We start from the raw sequence: 15,245 nt of genomic DNA, 5'->3' as shown, positions 1-15,245 counted from the left end.
AGGTGTTCTTTGGAGTAAACAGGACACAGATGACTGAGCGAAATAAAGGGACCAGTCATGGCGGGAAAGATACACAGACAGCTTTTTTATATATATAAATATATTTGAAGACAGTTGCGCTGTCAGGAAATAGAGAATTATATTACTAAATATATATTAGCTGTGAAAAGTCATACTTCCTTCAAAGGTATAGTTTATTACGCCTAATGAATTAGAGAGAGAATCTTTGAGGATTTTAAACAAAGGAAGTGAGATTTAGATACGGTTAAGTAAACATAACGAGTACGGAAGATGATTTATAAACGACACACGCAAAGTCATGTGAATATCTGCATAACATAACAGATGGGAAGTCTGACGTATCTTCAAGCTTTAGTTTTGAATTCAGACAAGACTACGATTTAATCTCGATAGGAGACCATATAGGCCTATTGTCAAGGGCACCAAGATGGTGAAGATCTGGTTTAGGTTCGTGGCCCCTATGAACAGGTTACACCCGGAAGTGAGAGAGAGAGAGAGAGAGAGAGAGAGAGAGAGAGAGAGAGAGAGAGAGAGAGAGAGAGAGAGAGAGAGCTAGCTTCATGTAAAGTTATGCCTACAGAACCCTTTACAGTCTCCTCTGTAATCTTTACTCGTATGCAAAGGAACAATTATTTCTCTCACCCATTTCTGCAGAACCTTTCCCTCATTCAGACATACCTTACACACTCTGGCCAGCCACCTAATCACTTTTTCATTCCTGTACTGCATCAGGTCATCCATACAGAAGTATAAATAACCCTAATAATCATAATTTTTAAATAATTATAACATTAAAACTCTAAGGATGTCTGACTCACCCACGCCGTAATGCAACCCTCCGTAAACTCCCTGGAGAGTGGCCAGGGTCGCGGGAGTTGCCAAATCCGCGGCGTAGGACACAGCGGCGGCGCTCAGGAGGGACACGTGAAGCACTCGAGCATCTCGAAGGGCATGCACCACCAGGGGTTGGTCAGGAACGAGTATCCTATGGAGGGATTATTTAAGGAATGAGGCAATATCCTGACTTGGTCTCTCTCCCTGTAACTATATGGAAAGGGGACGCGTTACTGGATGGGTGTTGCGTTTGGCTACCGTGGTCATTAAAACTATGGAAGCTGTTCCAGTGTTGGAGGACTTAAGTTCTAAAGTGTCTAATCTAGACATACTTGAACACACTGAAACTAGACATAAAGCCAGAATTTGGAATGGCTGATGCTTAAAGACAACACAGAACTGATCAGTAGCAGTGAAGAGAAGCTGTGTAATCTAGTGAAAGTTTGAAATTCCTGGAAAAGGAGAGAGTTGAGAGCCAATGTGGCCAAGAGCAAGATTATCAACCAGGAAGATGGAGCATTGAATGTTAATATGGATGGCAGAAGAATGAAAGAGTTTGAGTAGCATAGGTATTTGAGAATGAGTACAATGGATGATGACAGGATTAAACTGAGAGGTTAGGCAAGAAGAGTGTCAGGCGATAAAGAGGAACCAATAGGTTTTATCTTACTATTCACAGATCTGCTTAGAGAGGAATCATTAAATATATAAAACAACTTATTAAAAACCTATGGTACCATAAGAAATAATATACTTCAATATAAGCAAAATAGCACAAGCATGGGAGCCGTTGCAAAGGCAAATCCTCATTATTACTACTATTACTGCTACTACTTGTTTGGAGTGTCTATGGAAGCCAAGGTGAGAACGTGAGAAGGAATTGTTGAGCCAATCCTCCTTTACAGGAGTGAAGCGTGGATGTCAGATGCAAATGAAATAAAAAGGTATAAAGCAGTTTGTTTAGTATACATGATGCAAGCAGAGTTGTTAAACAGCTGTATAAACGAGCTAATGTTGTGGAATTTTGTGCAAATGAGGTCCATCAGTTATTCAGCAGTTAGAGTATGAATATGGCTTAATATTTTATAAAGAACTTCCCATAGATCTTGTCATATTCGAGAGAACTACTAGAATTTCAGTATGAACATAGTCACAGCAGCTCTTAGGTGCATAAATTTTCTTAAATACTTGGAAAAGAGAAATCTCACCTATCATTCTCACGAAATACACAATCATGCCGAAGACGATGGTGTTAACGAGGCCCAACTTCTTGAAGATGTAGCCTGAGGCTATGAGCACGGGTATGCCTGCAAGATTACCGACTGTGACCGTTATCCCCATCAGGAATTTGGTGGCCCCTAGATCCTGCAGGAGCCAGAAGAGGAAGGTGTCCAGGAGTCCGAAGCAGGTACCTGAAGGATCGTTGCAGGATTTTGTGTAACGGGTGTTTAAAGAAAATCCTTAGGCCTAGAATAATAAACCAGTTTTGAAGAGCAGGATTTGTGTTTTGGTTCAAGAGGCCAGAGGCCAATTTCCAGACATGGCCTTAGATGAAATCTTTTAAATTCAAGTTAAATTATGACTATTTCCTGAGTTAATTATTAAGTTTATCTTGAAACAGGATATGTTGTCTTTGAACAGGCCTTGGGTGATGAAACTGTCTGGTGTAATTTCTATATTTTTATCTATTTTTCGCACTTTTCTTTTTACTTTGACGTTCATTTTCGAGCTCAAAAAGGCTTGCATTTATTAGTAACTCTGTATAAAACAGAAATCTAAATGTTTACTTACAGAGACAAGTAGTTTCAATCACCACTTCACAACGTAAACAAAAGCAGAAGCTAACCTGAGGTCACTTACCTGTGATCAACATGGCCGTCAAGAAAGTGACGATCTCGGGTTTCTTGATCAGCATCCGGAAGTCTTTGATCACTTTGTTGGAGGGCTGGCGGAAATCTAGATCCACAAAGAGGATTATTATGGCTGCTAGCTCCTTCAAGCAGCAGTACACGTAGAATGCAGGTCTGGTGAAAGAATTCAAGAGCAAAGTTTGGTCAGAGTCCGTCTGTCTGTTCTTGAGATGTGTTGTTGACACAGACACTGAGAAAACACCACTTTTCAACAATTATGGCAAAGGCGCTCACCCTGAGCACACTAAATATGAATCTAGGTTTGACCAGTGACCTTTGTGAGGGGTCAAACTGTCGAATTCCTCACTGATATCCACCAAGATTGAATCATTTTAAAAAGGTCAGTTGGTGAATACTTTCACCAAATTTGACCAAAATCCGTTGTCAAGATACTTGGTTCATTATAGACACATACAGACATACATGACAAAGAATATCTCCTCACAGCCTTGCTGGCAATAATAGCTACTATATTACAAGTCAAGTGATTAAATATGGTGGGTAATATTAAATTGCAGGCACAGACTTGAAAATGGAACAGGTTTCATTTTTATTTGATGTTATGCATGAACAAATTTGATTTTTAAATTAAAATTCTATAAGAACCCATCCATCATTGTGAAATGGCATACAATTTCATCATCTAGTTTCCTCCTAGTGATTAAAAGAAGAAGGTGTCTTGTGACAAGGGGTCATTTGCACCAATGTGATTCTGTCACTTGTCACACAAGGAGTTGAGAAACTGAAGATGTCTTTCAAGATTTTGAGTGAATGGTTTCTCCCTGTCCCTATCCTGAACTTGGTCATCAAACTAGCCATTTTTACTCTAGAAAACTGTTAGCTTTTAATAAACAATTTCTAAGGTTTTAGTATTGCAAAAACCTTTAAAAAATTCTTCATGATGCTCCCTAGTCTGCATGTAGAAACAAACTCATATTACACAGTTTAATTTTTTAAAATTTTTGGATAATGGCCCTCCTGCATTTTGAAGCTTATACCTTGCTACAATGAGATTGTGAGAAGAGGTGCTGTATCTACAACTGGATTATAATAGTCTACAGTTTCAAGATGGGAATCAATGTGAATGCAGGCATCTGTATGTTTATATATATTTTGTTACCCAGAAATTTTATTTTGTAGAACTTAGACATTTTAGTAATTTGAGTTAAAGTAATAATAAATAAAAGTTAATAATAAACAAGTAAAAAATGCGCTGAAGTTTCTTTGGCGCAATCGAGTTTTCTGTACAGCTGCTACAGCGTATAATCAAGGCCACCGAAAATAGATCTATCTTTCGGTGGTCTCGGTATAATGCTGTATGAGCCGCCCCCACTCACGGCCTGGTGGTGGCCTGTCCTATATCGTTGCCAGAAGCACGAATATGGCAAACTTTAACCTTAAATAAAATAAAAACTATTGAGGCTAGTGGGCTGCAATTTGGTATGTTTGATGACTGGAGGGTGGATGATCAACATAGCAATTTGCAGCCCTCTAGCCTCACTAGTTTTTAAGATCTGAGGGTGGACAGAAAAAGTGCAGACAGACAGACAATCACCAACCCAGCATACATGCAGGACAAGGCTTCCTAATTACCTATCGTACAACTTGAAAACTCACCTGTAATCCTGGAAGTTATTGACACTGGAGAAGTGGTCGATGAGTTGACCTGATATTGGAGTCAGGACTATTCCTCCAAGATTTCCGTAGAGCCTCTGCAGTCCATAATCTCCTTTGTGTTCCCTCACCACGGCAATGGCCGCGCCGTCGAAGAGCGTGAAGCTGGTGGCTTTTGGGGAATAAGAAATTAATAAACTGGACTGCATTATTAAAGATGGATAGTGCTAAAAAAACTTCCCTATGTGTTAGACAGAGAATAGGCTAAAATATTCATATTTTAGTTAACATTATCTAGAGTAACTTTGACTAAGTTTAACCTTACTATATTTAACCTTCCTAAGAATAACCTTACCAAGAGTAACCTTACAAAGAGTACCCTCTCAAAGAGCAACCTTACCCAGAATAACCTTAGCAAGAGTAACCTTACTAAGAGTACCCTTACAAAGAGCAACCTTACCTAAGGTCAGGGAGTTGAGAACGCGAACCAACAGGTAACACCAGAATGTCAACATCGGGTTAATGTCTTCTTCTGTGACCTTGTTCGTGCACAGGGCATCTCTGGAGACTGTAGCCTGGCACTGCAGGGTACAATTTGCAGCTCCGTTGTGCTGCAAATCGGATTTTGCTGTTTCGTAGGCCACGGCATCTGCTGCAGCTAGGTCTATGGACTGTATGGAAAAATGGTTGAAGTTTACTACAAGTTTTAATATTATTTTGCTTCCTTACAGTTACAGAGGCTAGACTAAGTCAGATGAGAGCTTTAGTTTCCTTGTACAGAGAGAGAGAGAGAGAGAGAGAGAGAGAGAGAGAGAGAGAGAGAGAGAGAGAGAGAGAGAGAGAGAGAGAGACTTTCCTTTTTTGTGAAGGCAGCTTCATACTGATAGAATAATTTTGGTTCAGGCTCCCAGCTCCTTAGTGCAAAGTCTAGATATTTTGATGAGAGAGAGAGAGAGAGAGAGAGAGAGAGAGAGAGAGAGAGAGAGAGAGAGAGAGAGAGAGAGAGAGAGAGAGAAACTCCTGTACAATGAAAATTTAAGTAACAGTTATTACCTCCCAAAGAAGAACTCTGCATCTGAGACTAGAATCAACAATATCTCAGTTTTAACATTTCTAGTTTTTATAGACCAAACATACATCTATATTTAGTAAACCACTTAAACATTCAGCTGCTTATTTTTTCTTTTTTAATGAGTGATCTCTTCTTTCTGTATTTCCAATTTATCTTCTGTTATTTCTTTCTAATGAACATATTTTTTGAAGGCTTGAATTTTGAGAGCTTGTTCCATATGAATAGGTTTCAGCTTCTGCATAATAATAATAATAATAATAATAATAATAATAATAATAATAATAATAATAATAATAATAATAATAATAATACCTGTGTAAAAACTGCAACACAAAGACGAAAGTAAAACGACAAATTCACAATATATCACAAATAACGGCCAGAAGAGTCCCAACGGCTCTGCGGAAAGCCTTTTAGACCGACATGGCGCAGGCAGGCCACTCACCTCCAGAGACACCTGGGGGCACTTCCAGCCCTGGACGTGAAGGCGCCTCGAATTTCTCTCCACGTCCCCGACGAGCCTCGCCGAAATTTGTCTGGAGACGTTGGTCAGGTACTGGTTTAAAATACAGCCCGAGGAACTGGCGCCTTCCTCCAGGCACAGCGTTCGTTCTTCTTCCGCCACGATGGCCAAGGATCTGAGGGAAAGTGTTTTTAGGGTTAGGGACGTTAGATATGGCTATCAGCCGTTGGTATTTTTACTGTTTTTTGTTTGTTTTAATCACAGAACGGGAAATTGTTGGTTTTGGTTAAATTCTGGAGGTATATGCATGTGTGTGTGTGTTTGTGTGTATGTTTGCGAGCCGTTACATAGGTCTATCAACCACGATTGCTTCTGACGTTTTTGTGTTTCAAAGAACAGAATAATCGTTGCTTTTAGTTGAATTATGGAAGCATACTTGTTCATGTATGTGTATGTGTGTGTAAATACACCTCCATACACGTGTGTATCTGAATATCTGGCCACACGTGTGTGTATGTGTATTTCGGTGTCCGTGTAAATACACCCGTTGGTAGAAGAAGATTCAGTGACTCAACTCATCCGCATTGGCACAAAAAATTTAAAACAATATTTAAATCCAGCTTCACTGAGAACTACGGGTCAATAATAAACCACAAGATACCAGAGAATGAAAACAGTTGAATAAGAAGGACCATTAAACCAAAACACGAGAAATAATACTGGACAAAAACAAAACTTAGAAAACGTAAACATTAGTGACGTAACCATGAAGACTCGTCCTGATGAAAGTATTGACTTGAGATGTGGGACAGTTGTCTCTCTCTCTCTCTCTCTCTCTCTCTCTCTCTCTCTCTCTCTCTCTCTCTCTCTCTCTCTCTCTCTAAGACACCACATAGCTTACCTCTGTGTCCCACAGAGAGTGCAGTTCCCAATTGTAAGGTCGACTGAGGTCACATTCTCCAGATAGTTGCACTTGTAAGGCGATTCGAACCTCAGGTCAGGTTCTAGCGAAAGGGCAGCGCCACAGGTCACCCTCAGGGGCAGGTCATCAGGGAGGTCAATGGTCCTACGCCCCATGGGCACGGCCGGGAAGATCAGGGAAGCGAAGCCGCTAGCGGCCATCGTGAGACTCAGGAAATACTATGATGGGAAGTGAGAGAGAAAATGGGTATTTTATTTAGCTTTCTAACTCTCTTGCTTTCTTTAGAGAAAGTCCTTGCTTTCTAATACCTTCTTTCATCATCTATCCAGGTTTTCATTAAGCTATAGTCTTCCATTCTCTCCATCTGACCCAACCATCTCAAAATATTTTAATCTAACCTTTCAATTGTGCTAACCTTTGTATTAATTCTATGTATATATCCATATTTCTCATCCTTTCAGTTCTTAAGCCACATATGACTATATATTAAATTTCATTTGAAGTCTCAACATTTTTTTAATTGCGTTAGGCCTCAATACTTCACTTCTGTAAAGGAGAGTTGGCTCAACAGTCCCTTCATATATTCCAACCTTTGCTTCCAAGTCTTTTCCAAGCTTTAACCCACAGCCTTCTCTTCCAAACGATTGTTATATCTGCAAATAAAATTTCTAACTTTTATTGTTTTCTGAGATTTCTCGTCACTATCCCAAATCAGGTATGTGTCATCTGTAAACATTAGCCACTCCATATTCTACTGATGACTCATTTGCTTATCCCAAAAAAGATATTAAACCACGGGCACATAAGTTACCCTTGTCTCAAACCCACTTCTACACAAAACCAGTCACTCTCTCATCTAGCAAATCTCACACATGCTTCATTTTCATGATGAAATTTTTTATGAATCTTAATTACTTATCTTCTATACCATAAATCTTCAACATATATATATATATATATATATATATATATATATATATATATATATATATATATATAAAAAACTCAAATTTTGGATACTGACTTACTTTGAAATTGCCAATCTTGTCTGCCACTATCCCAGTCAGAGGAGGTCCCAAGATGGCAATGACCGGAATGACACCGTAGACGATTCCCAGTTCCTGTTCGTTGATTCCCAGCGACCTTGCCTGTAGAGTCAGGAATGGGAACATAGCCATTGACGCTGCAAAAGAAATCATTTTAGTTTTTTTTAATGTAAAGGTTGATGGAATTAGTGCATATCCTTGCCTCTTGAAAGAGGGGAGGCTATATTTCATGAAAATAATTTTTGATATTATATTTATCTATATGGATGTATGGATGTATCTATAATAATAATAATAATAATAATAATAATAATAATAATAATAATGATAATAATAATAATCTTTCCAGATGATGTACATACATACATACATACATACATACATACATACATACATATATATATATATATATATATATATATATATATATATATATATATATATATATATATATATATATATATATATATATTCAGAAACTCCTGTGGAACAGTGGAACGCAGACAGCGGAACAGAGACAGGGTTCCCCTGTCCCACGGGAACTGAAAAAAACAGTACGTCAAAGACAGAAGATAATAATCAAAATCATTATCCCGTCAATCAACATTCCTGCCTTCTGTCAAGAGAAACAGGATACATGCAATTGCTGCGCAGAAGACATGCGCGGTGCGGAAGGCAGTCGTCATTTGTTCTTTGTTTTGATTTCCTCTTCTCGGAAGAATTCGTTGGAAGTTGGGTCTTGTTGAGAACTGTGGCTTGAAATTATTCGGTTATTTTCTTTCAAATAATTATTTTCTGGTTAGATGAGGGGTTATTTGGATAATAGGCAGCTTCTGCAATTATTTGAGATGAAGAAGGAAAATTATATTGTTAAGAAACATAGTGTTTTGTTGTATAAAGATAGATATTTCTTGTTGATTATCTATCTTTTTATATCTTCTTCAAAATTCAACAGTTTGTTAGGGAAGTCAGACGTATTTTTTAGACTAATAATAATAATAATAATAATAATAATAATAATAATAATAATAATAATAAATAATAATAATAATAATAATGCATTTTCAACTAACCTAAGTGGTTCATTGTCTATTAAAACTATTTATAAAATAAAAATACAAGGAAGCATTGGACCAATCAGGGAACAATCATAAATTTTTCATTTACGTTAGAAGACGAAACAGGATAGGACAAGCCAAGGCCTAGATACGGAAACATAGGCCTATCAAATAAAAAAAAAATCTTTAGAGATTAAGCCATAAAAAAGAATATATTATTCCAGTTAAGAAGCCTTGCAAAAAATATTATAAATCATCAAGAATTTTATGATAGAGAGATTCCTTTTACTTGTAATATTAACGGAAAAATAAAAAAAGAATAATAGGCCTAGTACTGATAATCACCTTCTCCCTTGTCAAAACGTGTTTCTAAGACATGATCGAAATTGGGCCTACGTAGACCTAACGGAATTGGTCTCACCTAGGCCTAAAAAAATATAAAGTTCTGATTAAATTGAATTTTCAGACAGTGATGTACAATTCTAATTCACTTCAGACATTTCAGAATTACTGTAATCTTCTGAAATCAATTGAAATATCATACAGTTGTATAATCGTTCGGATTACTGTATTATAATTCAAAATCTTCACTTTTATACATTTTATGTTAAATTATTTTTTAAAATATAATTAATTTACACCTTAACAATTAACATAATTATCTAGACGAATTCCAGACCCAAATTTTATCCAAACCCGCTCACCCGTTCTTGAGATACCTAGCCGAACACTGACATATATCTTTATAAGGCCAAAGGTCAATGTCACTGGGAATCTAATGTATTTTTCCAAGACCTCCCGCCCCTTAATAAAAGGAAGGTTATACGAGAGCCACTGGGATAACAGAAGGACAAAGCCAGGTCGTAGGGGGAAAGAGATAGCTGCTGAAGAAAGCATATTATTATTATTAATATAGGAAAACGGTTCCACAGTCCAAAAGTGTCTGGAATAAAGAACCAGGCTTTGATTTCGGTTTGGGAAGGAAAGTAGCCGAGAATGAAAAAAAAAATAAATAATAAAATTCGCATTCAACAGAAATCACGTTGGCCTTGGGAGGGGAGCGGGGAGGAGGGGGTTAATTGCCCCTTCCTTCCAAGGTAATCATAACGGAAGGAGAGAGAAGGGGTGGGGAAGGAGAGGGAGTGAGATTATTGAGATTATTGCCAGTCACTGTCATTTTCTCTCTCTCTCTCTCTCTCTTTCTCTCTCTCTCTCTCTCTCTCTCTCCAGTTCCTCCTAAATTCTCCTTCATTCCTCTTTTTCCTCTTCTTTGTGACTTATTCTTGCACCAAATTTGGTCTAATTCCGTTCAACCGTTCTTGAGGTATTTGGGTAAAATATATATATTATATATATATATATATATATATATATATATATATATATATATATATATATATATATATATATATATGTCTTTTTAATAGCAAAAGGTTTATTCACAGTCATGCCACTACCAGGCGCACGAGTCATCATTTTAATTAGTAAAGAATTGAATGATGTTTCAGGAAACAGGGCTAATTTATTCCCCCCACCTCCCCTGAGGATCGATCTCGGGGCTGTTGCCAGAAAGAGGAGAGGTTTAGCTGTTTCATCTGACAGTTGAGAGAGAGAGAGAGAGAGAGAGAGAGAGAGAGAGAGAGAGAGAGAGAGAGAGAGAGAGAGAGAGACTTGGATGCTGTTCCAGGAAACAGGTCTAATTCAGTTTCCCCTTCTTGGGATCGATCTCAGGGAGATGGATTTGAAAAAATCACCCTCTGAAAAGTAAGGGAAAGACGGTAATTACCATCCTCATCCAGGCACGAGAAGAATAAACGCATTTTCAACACCCCAAAATAACAAAGAAGACTTGGCAGGCGAGTGGCCTTACACCGTACCATGCAACAGCCCCGTGGGTCATACACGCGTGCCCAATAATACCCGAGAGAATGCGAGGGGCAGGGTCGCTCATTTCACCTTGGCATGTTCCCATGCCAACGCGTGAGAGGCGACCTGGAGAGACATATCTGGTATTATCCGGTTAAGGCAGACTGGAGTCTCCTACAGCACTGGCCGAGGAGGAATTTACCCATTTATGGCAAAGCTATCTTGCCTGATGTCGTGCATGTGAGAGAGAGAGAGAGAGAGAGAGAGAGAGAGAGAGAGAGAGAGAGAGAGAGAGAGAGAGAAAGTGTATTTATTCTATTATAATATTGATTATAAATATTACTTTCATACCCTGACCACATACAGTACCTAAATTTAAAAATAAATCATTATTATATACAGGCATATCCCACAGGGGAGAGACTTCATATAGATTATCCATCGACCAAAAGTGATTTCAGATCACTGTATTCAGTGCTACAAGGGCTCGTGTATGTTAGGTCTGTGGGTCTAGAGTAAAAGCATCTACACAGGACAGAATAGGTCTTGGGGCTAGCAACTTCATCCCTGGAGATTTGCTTAGAAATGGTCCCCTTAAGAGCCTGTTGACTGATCTTAAGTTCCGGAAATGTACAGAAATAAAAGGGGTTATTGTACACCAAATTTTGGGTGCTAACAGCCTCTGTGGCCTTGCAGTGTAAGCGTCTACACAGGACAGAAAAGGTCTTGGGGCTAACAACTTCGTCCCTATAGACTTGCCAAGAAACAGTCCCCTTTAAATAGAGCTTACTGACTAATCCTAAGCTCAGGAAATGTACAGAAATAAAAGGGGTTATTGGACACCATATTTTGGCTGCAAACAATCTCTGTGGCTAAACGACGAGAAGAAGAAGAATGAGCAAGTCATCTTGTAAACAAAAGCCCCCAGTGGCCTCTGGTGTACTGATAATGACTCTTTTCTCTGGAAGGAATAAAAAAATAGTCTCTGTTGAATAAATAGGTCAATTAAGTCCCGTTGAAATGCAGAGGAAAACAGCCATTTGAGGCAGTCGTTTTGGGCAAGGTTAGACAGCGCTGCAGTCCTCTGACAAAGGCACTAAAAACCCTTTTTTTTCATCTACTTCTAAGCTTTGGAATTTTCTAAATGCTAATGTATTTCTAGACTTATATAATTTTTCTTTAGATTCTACAGGAATTACACATCACTTTTAACCAGGCACTTTGGTCGTGCCTGTACACAAGCAAGATAATCTATTACAGATTCTGCTGGGCAAATACTAGTGTGACGGCCTACCTAATGCATTTTCGTAGCCCAGACCTGAACAAAATATAAAAATAAAAAAGACAAGAAAAATGGAGAAAACAGCCACGGAACTGACAACGTGATTGATTGTAAATTACCTCACCCCTTCGTCAGGTTAGAAAGGCAGGTCATTTCGTGCTCCTGACTGAGAGGAGGGTACGAAATGCCTCGTCATCTAGGGGCGTCGAGAGTGTAAACATAAGGCTTTTGTGAGACAGAGAGAAAGGCTCTGGACAGAAACGCCTTAGGCCTAGACTCGCCTTCAAATGGACTTTCACTTATTTGGGGACCTGTCAGGATCTGAAGGAACAGAATCTGATTGCCTATCTGTTTTTTGTGTGGTTTCTCAGTGATTTAAAATCAGAAGAAACCATACAGTCTTTCAGTCTATCGAAGATGCAGGCGCGGTCTTCAGATGGGTCTCTCTCTCTCTCTCTCTCTCTCTCTCTCTCTCTGGAAGCGCCACATTGCTTGACCTTGTGGACAAATTTTCACAAATCTCTCCCTCTCTCTCTCGTTAATGAAACCTTGAAATTTAAAAATACCTCATGGAATGCTATTAACAACTTGTACATTTGCCAAGTACTTAATATTCTGAGTTGTCAATACGATATGAGCGATACTGTGTATGCAAGTATATATATATATATATATATATATATATATATATATATATAAAAAATATATTATATATATATCTATATATATATTAATATAGACCACTATATATATATATATACATACATACATATTAATATCAGGGTATCAGCATCCATTGTGGGTAAAGCAAAAGGCTTAGAGGTGAGGGTAGCAACCTCATCCCTAAAAACTTGCTGAGTTAAGTTTATATTAGTTTTACCAGACCACTGTGAGGAGCTGATTAACAGCTCTCCTAGAGAGGGCTGGCCCGAAGGATTAGATTTATTTTTACGTGGCTAAGAACCAACTGGTTACCTAGCAACGGGACCTACAGCTTACTGTGGAATCCGAACCACACTATACCGAGAAATGAATTTCTATCACCGGAAATAAATTCCTCAAATTCTTCATTAGCCGGCCGGAGACTCGAACTCGGGCCTAGCGAGTGCTAGGCGACAACTCTACCGACTCGCCCAACGGAGAACTTAAAACTTGCTGAGAATCAAATTACTCAAAGACAAAAAAAAAAAAAGTGTAATAAAGAAAGCACAGTGAAAGAAATACACAAATAAACAAAACTTAGCAGTGGGTTGGTGAAAGTGCATTTAAGCGGATGACCAAGGTGTGTAAGGTATGTCCGGAAAGATGAGGTAAAGGTGATATTTGTGCTTGATAGAACTGCACGATGATATTTTGATTTTAATATAAAGAGAGATGATTGGAGGACGGGGAGGAGAAGAGCAGTGTGGGATTAGACAACCAAAAAGCCTTAACAGAACTGTTATATATTGTTATTACTATAAATAGTCTTAAAAAGTCTTATTTTTGCCGCTACAAGGTTACCGCCCGATCATATTTTTAATAAAATTTAATATATATATATATATGTGTGTGTGTGTGATACCCTTATTTAGATCATAAAATAGAATGCAGCTAGATATATAATTTTTGAAACGTTTGGGAAAAAGGGAATACTACAATGTGGTCGGCCAACGTCACGAGAAACTGCAAGGATTGGTGAAAATATTTAAGATTATCAGCGAAGCTTCCCTTGAAAAGTGGGACATATTTTGACCTTTTAGGGAGAGTAGGAAAGCCTGTAAGAACTAATAATAATAATAATAATAATAATAATAATAATAATAATAATAATAATAATAATAATGCTTACCGCCATAGATGATGAAGAAAAGGACCTTGACAGGTATGAATTGGGTATTAATGAGGTCCTTCCAGAACCGGTTAACCCACTTTAGGCTCTTAATCACCATTTTAATCCTGGAAGAAAGAAGGAAATTGGAGTTAGAAGGCGTTCCTGGGTTCTTTACACATACATACACACAAACACATACACACACACAAACATACACACACATACACACACGCACACAACAAGACACTCCCATTTTATTTCGTGCTAATAATAGCATATTGCGGACAGGATGTCGACAGGCCAGGAATATCCTACAGGACGCCGCGTGCCTTCAAAAGATCAAGAGACTAAGGTCCTCTCTGCAATTTTGGCTCCTGTTTCCTTAACCTGAAGTTAAGGTGTTCTGTACCTGTAAACCTGACGTGTACATGTATATATATATATGTAATATGTACACACATACGGTCCATATATATCAGTATCTATATATGTATGCACACATATATATACACAGAATATAACTTACAGAGAGAGAGAGAGAGAGAGAGAGAGAGAGAGAGAGAGAGAGATTACAATTATGAAGAATGTTAACATTGTTTCCAAAAGCTGTATCTTACAAAGTGGTACCAGGTGAAGTTGCTTTGTCAAACACAAGCATTAAATACTTGCGTGCAGTGGGTTACACTTTATCAAAATTTAATGACAGCTTTGAAATTTGAACATTATTGGTTAATTGATTATGAGCAGCTCAGTAACAGGAGAGTTTTCAGAGCATTGAACATATGCTTCCATTACTGGTTTAGGAACCAACTGGAACAGGAATCAATTGGGACAGATTTCCAGCGATTGATTGATTCATAGAATTTATAGGTTTCAGGCATACATGCCAAGCACTGGGGCAACTAAGGTCATCCAGCGCTGAAACGGAAATTGACAGTGAAGAAGTTTGAAAGGTGTAACAGGGAAACCTTAATATCCAAACTCTCTTCAACTGCTAGATTATAATATCATACAGTAATATAACGTCATCCTTGTCTCTCTCTCTCTCTGAATTCTCTGAAATCTCTGCCCTTGTGTTGACAGCTTCTGACAAAATTTACAAAGGTCTGGTTTCAGTAAGTACAGCATTCAGATCAACAGCAAATTCAAAGTCTATTATCTTTGGTAGACCTCTTGCAATTCCTGGTTTATTCCAATTACAGATTTCTGATAAAGCCTCAATAACATAAGGCAGTAACCTCTTTCAGCACGAGACTGATAATGATCCTTATCAGTCTGAATTAAGTCTCTGTGGCGACGAGTCGAAAAAATGTACAATTTCCTTAATATCACCCCAGAAATGTC

At 38.1% G+C, this 15,245-nt stretch overlaps 1 protein-coding gene across 1 annotated transcript in view; it reads right to left on the bottom strand.

The window, feature by feature from the left end:
- LOC136856096 (major facilitator superfamily domain-containing protein 6-A-like) overlaps window positions 1-15,245 on the bottom strand; it is a 32,759-nt gene that overhangs the window by 2,747 nt on the left and 14,767 nt on the right. Inside the window, 10 exon segments of the mRNA XM_067133737.1 lie at window positions 840-944; window positions 947-1,006; window positions 2,064-2,267; window positions 2,716-2,879; window positions 4,383-4,551; window positions 4,840-5,050; window positions 5,897-6,089; window positions 6,816-7,054; window positions 7,865-8,019; window positions 13,920-14,026. Coding sequence (XP_066989838.1) covers window positions 840-944; window positions 947-1,006; window positions 2,064-2,267; window positions 2,716-2,879; window positions 4,383-4,551; window positions 4,840-5,050; window positions 5,897-6,089; window positions 6,816-7,054; window positions 7,865-8,019; window positions 13,920-14,019 — 1,600 coding nt within the window. The 5' untranslated portion in view covers window positions 14,020-14,026.

This window comes from Macrobrachium rosenbergii, chromosome 34 (assembly GCF_040412425.1).
Source record: "Macrobrachium rosenbergii isolate ZJJX-2024 chromosome 34, ASM4041242v1, whole genome shotgun sequence".
Taxonomy (NCBI): domain Eukaryota; kingdom Metazoa; phylum Arthropoda; class Malacostraca; order Decapoda; family Palaemonidae; genus Macrobrachium; species Macrobrachium rosenbergii.
The sequence above is the reverse complement of the archived record's forward strand: the minus strand, read 5'-3'. Positions and strand labels throughout refer to the sequence as shown.